The 7,961-nt window shown below is 38.0% G+C and overlaps 2 protein-coding genes across 3 annotated transcripts; both read left to right on the top strand.

Annotated features, from left to right (window-relative positions):
• The first annotated feature begins 195 nt into the window (after nt 1-195).
• Nucleotides 196-3,347, top strand: LOC117923699 (protein NRT1/ PTR FAMILY 4.5-like). Of its 2 annotated transcripts, XM_034842118.1 has the most exons (6): nt 196-543; nt 641-737; nt 835-1,052; nt 1,164-1,607; nt 1,981-2,108; nt 2,229-3,347. In XM_034842118.1, exons 1-6 carry the CDS (start codon nt 541-543, stop codon nt 3,124-3,126), a joined length of 1,788 nt encoding a protein of 595 aa, XP_034698009.1. In that variant the 5' UTR covers nt 196-540; the 3' UTR covers nt 3,127-3,347. The 2 variants fall into 2 exon arrangements, with proteins under 2 accessions (XP_034698009.1, XP_034698008.1); XM_034842117.1 differs by lacking the exon at nt 196-543 and having other exon boundaries at nt 635-737.
• Nucleotides 3,348-5,088: 1,741 nt separating this feature from the next.
• LOC117924223 (oil body-associated protein 2B-like) lies at nt 5,089-6,457 on the top strand. Its single transcript, XM_034842810.1, is given in 5 exon segments — nt 5,089-5,385; nt 5,388-5,405; nt 5,498-5,580; nt 5,695-5,809; nt 5,912-6,457. Coding segments are annotated over 5 exon segments (735 nt in total). The 5' UTR covers nt 5,089-5,126; the 3' UTR covers nt 6,172-6,457.
• Nucleotides 6,458-7,961: the final 1,504 nt, after the last annotated feature.

Below are 7,961 nucleotides of genomic sequence, written 5' to 3'. Positions count from 1 at the left end.
TGCTTCATTTCTATGCTTGTTCCTGAACAAAATTACTTAGAAACCCAATTGGGAAAATCTTATTACTATAGTGTATTTGTACATATGATCATGGATAACGATGTTTTCAATGTTAATTCCAGGCCAAGTATTATTTGCCTATCCAAACTTATATACTATAGTTTCTCATACTAGATGAATGACGGGCAATTTAGCCTTCATACTCTTGGAAGTATTGAGAGATTTAATCTGTCCTTGTTCAGATAAATGGAGGGGTAAATGAACCTCCTCTGCATTAATTCCTTTTCTGTCGTGTTTCATATTTGAGAAATCATGACTACGTCCTTGGAATCTCTCTCGAAGTCGGCAAATTCTACAGAAGCTACACTTGCATTCAAACAACAAACAAGGGCTTTTGTCCCTATGGAAGTGTCCATCAACTCTTACTATGATCATTTATGCCATTAAAACCTTATATATACATGGCATAATCTTCCTTAGTTTCCACCGATCTCACCATCTCTACTTTATTGCTACAGATTCTCAAAGGAACTTGTAGCTATGGTACCTAAAATCTTTTCAGCAGTGCTTGTGCTTCTCTTTTGCTTATCTTTTATATGTTCAGTCTTATCATTGATATTTCACAATGATTCCCATGCAGGAGAAAGGTGAGCTTGTTGAGGGAAAGGTAGATTGGAAAGGAAGAACAGCTATAAGGAATAAGCATGGAGGACAATGGTTTTCTTCGCTAATTCTAGGTAAGAGTTAAGACATGATTGCACACTAATTATACCTTGAGATTTCTCGCCATGCCTAATTTTGGGGTTATTATTTGGTTTTGGATTTGGGTTGCAGCATCATTTGCTCTTGAAAACATGGCAACTGTGGCACTGGCAGTGAACCTTGTGACATACTTTAATGGGGTGATGCATTATTCGATCGCTGATGCAGCTAACGAGCTAACCAACTACATGGGAACTGCTTACATTCTCTCCATTGTGGTGGCCTTTCTTGCAGACGCTTATATTGGCAGATTCTATGCTGTTCTTGTTTCAGCATTCATTGAGCTTGTGGTATGCTTGAACATAACTATAAAGAGCAATGATTCAGAAGATGGAGCCCTAGCCTATCTATAAACTTGTGGCTGATTGTAGAGTTAATTTTTATTCTATGTGTTCATCCAGGGACTTGGATTGTTAGCTGTACAAGCTCACTACCCCAAACTTAAGCCACCTACTTGCGTCATCTTTGATCCAACTGCTGACTGCCAGCAAGTTCATGGAGGCAATGCTGCACTTCTCTTTGTTGCCCTCTATTTGGTTGCTGCTGGCACTGCAGGAATCAAAGCTGCATTGCCAACACATGGTGCTGATCAATTTGATGAGAAAGACCCACAAGAGGCAATGCAAATGTCCAGTTTCTTCAATGGGCTTTTACTAGCTTTGTGCGTTGGGGGTGCAGTTAGTTTGACACTTGTTGTGTGGATTCAAGACAATAAAGGATGGGACAAGGGCTTTGGGGTCCCCGCATTAGCGATATTCTTGGCCATGATAGTCTTTGCTATTGGATTGCCTCGGTACAGGATACATGTCATTCAGGGAACTAGTGCCATCACAGAAATTATACAGGTATCCATGATCACCATATTCTATTAAGAATACATGTATGGGAATCAAGGAACTGAATGTTTTTGGTATGTTCTGCTAATATTTCTTGTGCTGCTGCTATTCTAAAGCCCTTGTGGAACTCACTGCTATGCTATTAGCAACAAAATTAGTTCCAACAAGGTAAAATTATCTGGGGGCCACTCAATTTGGTTCCAATTTAGCATCAGTATGGAAGAATTTAACTTCACTTTCTAAAATGACATGGAAGTTGAGGGGCAGAAGAACCTCCTTGGACTTGTAGTCCATTATCTTCTATGCATATGGACTCTGTATTCATGGTAGTGCAGTGCATATGGATCAGGACTTGTTTAAAGGTTTTATGTATCGTGTGCAGGTACTTGTTGCATCATTCCGCAACCGTAAACTTCCCCTTCCTGATGACCCTGCAGAGCTCTATGAGATTGACAGGGACAAGGAAGCTGCTACAGAAGCAGAATTTCTACCTCACAGAGACATTTACAGGTTGATTTTTCTTCTCTCCTTCAGATTTTTTTTGAAACACAATATGATCTGCCAAAGCTTCTTTTTATCAACAGCAAGCTGAAACCTCATTGACAAATTTCCTGGTAAAACTGTTTCCAGGTTCCTAGACAAAGCAGCCATCCAAACAACCCTCCTAGGAAATTCTGACAAACCAGAAACTCCAAATCCATGGAAACTTTGCAGGGTCACCCAAGTGGAAAATGCAAAGATCATAGCAGGCATGGTCCCAATCTTCTGCTGCACCATCATCATGACCCTTTGCCTCGCTCAGCTCCAAACCTTTTCCATCGAACAAGGGCTCACCATGGACACAAGGGTCGCCAATTCATTCAATATACCACCTGCGTCACTCCCCATCCTCCCAGTCATCTTCATGATCATCCTAATCCCTGTGTATGATCGTATCTTCGTGCCCTACGCCCGTGGCATTACTGGCCTCCGCACGGGCATCACCCACCTGCAGCGCATTGGCGTTGGCCTAGTGCTCTCCGCAATTTCCATGGCAACCTCTGCTGTAATGGAAGCCCTAAGGAAAAGAGTGGCACGAGACAACAACATGCTTGACGCCATCCCAGTACTTCAGCCACTTCCCATTAGCGTTTTCTGGCTATCTTTCCAGTACTTCATTTTTGGCATTGCAGACTTGTTTACCTACGTGGGACTCCTGGAGTTTTTCTACTCTGAGGCACCAAAAGCCATTAAATCCATCTCTACTTGCTTCCTGTGGAGCTCCATGGCACTTGGGTATTATTTCAGTACCGTAGTTGTTAATATAGTAAACAGAGCAACTAAAGGAATAACAAGAAGCGGAGGATGGTTAGCTGGAAACAACATCAACAGGAACCATCTCAATCTCTTTTACTGGTTGCTTTCCATACTGAGTATGATCAACTTTTTCGTCTACTTATTTGTTGCAAAGAGGTACAAGTACAGGCCTCAGGCCCTAGTGGCTCCGATTGCGAATGAGGAGAATAAGAACAACAAGGCATCGGTATAAGAAAATGAAGATTCGGTTGTCTTCCTTTGAAGTATTTTCTATTTCTATTCAAAATTTGAAGATGTTGTCAAGGAAATGGGAAAATGTACTGCATTGCATCATGGCGGAATGGCATGTTTGGTTTCTTTCTTTTATATTTGTTGTTGGGTAAGGCTAACCACTTCTCCAAAATAGTTTTCCATCTTGAGGACAAGGACTTCTGTTTTTACTTTCATCATTCTTATAGTCGTGTCTGCTTTCATATGGGAGAACCGATTTAGAGACTTTTGTTTGGAAAATCAGTGGGTTGCTGATCTTGGAGCTAGGCTCAATCCGGGTTCATGGTTTTGTTGTTCAATAACAAAATTTGCTATATTGAGCATTGATGAAGTGGAAAATAAAAATCATAGAGTCTGTTTGATAAAGTTTTTAAAAACAGTTTTCTACTTTTAAAAATAGAAAAAGGTTTTTGATACTATTTAGTTATTTTTCTCTATTTCTAGTTTTTAAAAATAAAATATAAAACACTTTTTAAAAAACAAGTAAAAGATGTTTTCACCGTTTTTTAAAAACAATAAAAAGACACATACACTCTATTATTTATCTTATATATAGAATTATTATTTTTTAATTTTTTTACTAAACAAATTAACTTCAAATTAAATAAGATTTAATGTGTTGGAATTGTTAACAAGTTTGTTAATTTTTAAAAATAATTAAAAACTTAAATGATAAACTCATTAATACCATAAATTTATGAATATAATAAAATATCATTTTTCTAACATATAATAAAATAGTATATTTTCTACTAAAAATATAATTTATGATTTTATTATAATATTACTATCTATGTTTTACTAAAAACTATACATTTTTTTAATTTAATTATAATTACAAAATTATTTTTATTTTTCAATAAGACTTTAATTTAATTAAATTAATTAATATTATATAAATTGAATTTAAAATGTTTTTAAAAAATCAAAACAATTTAAAAAAATAAAATTATTTGAACAAGTCTTTTTGTTTTTTATTTTTAAAATCCTTTTATAAAAATAACTTACCAAATATCCTTAATTTTATAAAACATTAAAAAAAAAAACTTTTTTTTATTCTTTTAACTTAAAAAAAAAGTTTCTAAAAAAATTTATCAAACAAAAAATAAAAAAAAAATTAATTAAAAATACTTATTTGACTTGTATTAAAAATGAATATTAAAATTATTTTTATCTTATATAAATTTTTATTTCACTACATTAAAAAAATTGTTTGATAATTTTTTTTAAAAAAATATTTATCTTTAACTCATACATAATTGTAAATTTAATTTCTATTTTTTAATAAGACTTAATTTTAATTTGATTTCATATTATTATAAATTAATTTTATAAAATAAAAGTAATACATTATCTTTAAAAACAACACAAATTCTTTAACTCAAACAGCTTCTTGTTTTTTGTTTTAAAAAAACTATTTTTAAAAACATATTACCAAACACACTAATTCTTTAAAAATTCTAAAAAAAATGTTTTTGGTTCTCTATTTTAAAAATAATTTTTAAAAACAAATTTTAAAAAAACACCACAGGCCCTAAATTTGTAAAATATGAAAATTAATATCTTTACCTAAAAATACTCTTCCCAAATAAGAATAAGTGGATGATAGCATCAATCACAAAGAGAATCCTTATATCTTGTTCTATTATTCAGAATTACCCTCAACCCTCTAACAGGACTCCTATTTTTGTCATTTTCTTTTCTTGTTTGGATTCACTAAGTCGTGGGCACCGAGTGAAGGATGAGATATGGGACACCCCGTGAGGCCATGTGTGTTCAACTTTGAGCATTTTCGCCACCCTTCAGCCACGTCGATAACATGCATGCACACGCGGCATCCTTCTATGTCACCTCCTAACCCACCCGTCACGTCGTCTATTTCAAGACCCCACGCTCACACCCCTCATCTAACCCCATTCTCAACTTCAGATCCGGGAGACTACCCAGAACGCCGTTGTTTCCATGGCTTCCAGCGACAAAACACCCCAGGGCGTGCCGACCAGCGGATCACATACGCCCGGAACGCCGATGAAGGCTGGGCAGTACGTGCTGGACAAAGGAGCCCAGATGCTGCAGAGTCTGAAGCCGGTGAAGCAAATGAAGCAGCACGTTTGCACCTTCGCTCTCTATAGCCATGACATGACTCGCCAGATCGAGACTCACCACTACATCACTCGTCTCAACCAGGACTTCCTCCAGTGCGCCGTTTATGATTCCGACAACTCGACGCTCATCTTATCGGTAAAACACCTCTCTCTTTCTGTAACTGGTTGTTCCGGTGATTTAAGGTATAGTTAAAACCTCCAACGTGGTCTTGGCAATTGGGTGTGCAGGGATTGAGTATATTGTGTCTGATCGTATTTTCGAAGCTCTGCCGCCTGAGGAACAGAAGCTGTGGCACTCCCACGCTTATGAGGTCAAGCTCAACGCCTCAAACCTTTTCTCTCTCTCTCCCTCTCTTTCTTTTAAATTTTATATAATTATTGAGTATTGTAATAGTAATACATATTAAGAGTAATGGGTGGTGCAGATCAAATCAGGAATGTGGGTGAATCCCCGGGTTCCAGAGATGATCCAGAAACCGGAACTCGAAAATATTGCCAAATCCTATGGCAAGTTTTGGTGCACATGGCAAGTCGACAGAGGTAGTACCCTTCTCTTAATTTTTTCTTCTTTCTGCTTCACATAAAACCAAAAGCTATCGTGAATATTGATGGGTTTTCGTTTTTGATGTGGGATGAGTCAAGGTGACAGGCTTCCACTGGGAGCACCTGCACTGATGATGTCGCCACAGGCAGTGAACTTGGGGATTGTGAGGCCGGACTTGGTACAGAAAAGGGACGACAAGTACAAGATATCCATCGATTCTCTGAAGCAATCAAGGCTGGAGATTCCGGAGCCGGAGTGGATCAATCCTAATGCCGACTACTGGAAGCAGTCTTTTGGCAAGGGTTTTGCTCTTGACATCGAGCCCACTGAGATGAAGTTAAGGGCACCGTTTCCATGAACATATACAAGTAAGTGTCTTTTTGTATGTACGTAGGGTATGATATAAACACTTGCAGTATATGCATGTGTTCTGTTTGGAGTTCGATTATACGGGTGTATAATGTAATGTTTTGTACGTACGTATATCCTGAAGGTTATATACTATGATACTATAGGGGTCTATGTCGTAGAATTATCATGACACTCTCCTGTCTTTCACAAATGACCACATCACAGCGACAGCATTAAGTGATTTGGGTGTTCGTCTTTTTGAATGGAAGAGTAGTTCTCAAGTTCAAAGGGCGTAGGGATTGAACTCAAGTTTCTTCCAGAAAGCGTTTGTCAATATGAAAAATTCAGAAATTGCTTGGTTTAGACAACTAAAAACAATTGATCCCATTGGCATCCTAATTTTGAGTTAGGTGGGTACAACAATTAGCATAAAATTAAATCCTCCAAACAAAGTCAATTTTCTTACTCAAAAGTCGAATCACAAAAAATTAAGATCACCTGCCCAGTGAAAATTTCCTTTTTAACAAGTAAATTGAAATTATTAGTTGGTGGTCGGAGGAGCCCCAAAGATGAGGACAGTGATGTGGACAAATGTACGCCCCTTAACCCTAAGACGTATACAAAGTCAAGCCTTATGAGGTGGTACCTTGGCTCTATAAGTAGCCTATGACCAAGGCAAAGTGGAATGGCCTTATGGGGTGGTACCTTGGTTTCATGAATGGCCTGGCCTATGACTAAGACAAGATGGGATGGATGCTAGTGACGGGCTACATGCGTTATGGCCTAACTGGATCAAAATTCAAGGGTTGATTTTTGGCATAGTGGAATTTTCGGATATTTGTGAATTAATTAAAATATATTATACGTCCCCTAGCATGGATGATGTCTCATTCAAGTGCCAAAACGACCTAAAATACTCTTTAGGTGGTGGGGTGGGTGACTCAAGGAAGGGCAAGGTCGCATGTGTGTGGCCAAACCTAGGGTTTTTGTGCAGGGCTTTAGACACGAGTAAGGCACATGAGGCAAACCTTGTTAACACCCACACATGAACTCCACAACATATGGTGTTAGGAGTGCAACTTGTGGCTGCAACAACATGAAGTGTGACGTATCCCCTTTTGATGATGGCATAAAAGTGCAATGCCTTGTGCAATGAGGTGACTTAGCATAAGGGCGTAATGCTTCGTGCGTACAGATGAGGGAAACTAAGGCGTGATGCCTAATGTTAATTAGCACATGGGTGCAATGCCTTGTGCATGGAGATGAGGGGTCATGGGTACAATGTCATGACTCGTTATACCAAGAAAAGGGTTTGAGGAAGACATGGAGTTGTAACAACAATGAAATAGAGCAAACATGAGTGGGTTGTCTCGATAGGTACATGATCCAGATGTGGGAACACATATGAGTATGGTTGACACGCTTGACGACGAGCAACAAAGGGCAACAAGCCAAGGGAAGGATTGGCACCGAGGCACGTTGTTGGTTATGCAAGCCAAGAGAGAGCTTGGTATGCACACATGCTACATAAAGAGCATGCAGTAGGTTGCCTAGAGATACTATAACAAGATGATGAGGCATGTTGCGAGGGATAGTGGCCAACAGAGGGCTTACAATACACACATGAGCTGCATAGAGATGTATGTAGCGAGTTACCTAGAGATGTTACAACAAATTGATCAGATTTACAACTGATTCAAGCACATGAGTGGATTGACTTAAGACATAAGAATTGACAAACTTTAGGCAAAACATAAGAGAGACGTTTGAGCAAAACTAGGATTGCTTACTCCTAGT

The sequence above is a fragment of the Vitis riparia genome, chromosome 10, assembly GCF_004353265.1.
Source record: "Vitis riparia cultivar Riparia Gloire de Montpellier isolate 1030 chromosome 10, EGFV_Vit.rip_1.0, whole genome shotgun sequence".
NCBI classification, from domain to species: domain Eukaryota; kingdom Viridiplantae; phylum Streptophyta; class Magnoliopsida; order Vitales; family Vitaceae; genus Vitis; species Vitis riparia.
The sequence above is the reverse complement of the archived record's forward strand: the minus strand, read 5'-3'. Positions and strand labels throughout refer to the sequence as shown.

Excerpts from the sequence above, each read along its gene's own strand:
- LOC117923699 (XM_034842117.1), top strand. The coding sequence starts at position 635 with ATGCAGGAGAAAGGTGAGCTTGTTGAGGGAAAGGTAGATTGGAAAGGA. Across the intron at positions 738-834 it reads GTTTTCTTCGCTAATTCTAG|CATCATTTGCTCTTGAAAAC; the intron begins GTAAGAGTTAAG and ends TTTGGGTTGCAG. Across the intron at positions 2,109-2,228 it reads CCTCACAGAGACATTTACAG|GTTCCTAGACAAAGCAGCCA; the intron begins GTTGATTTTTCT and ends AACTGTTTCCAG.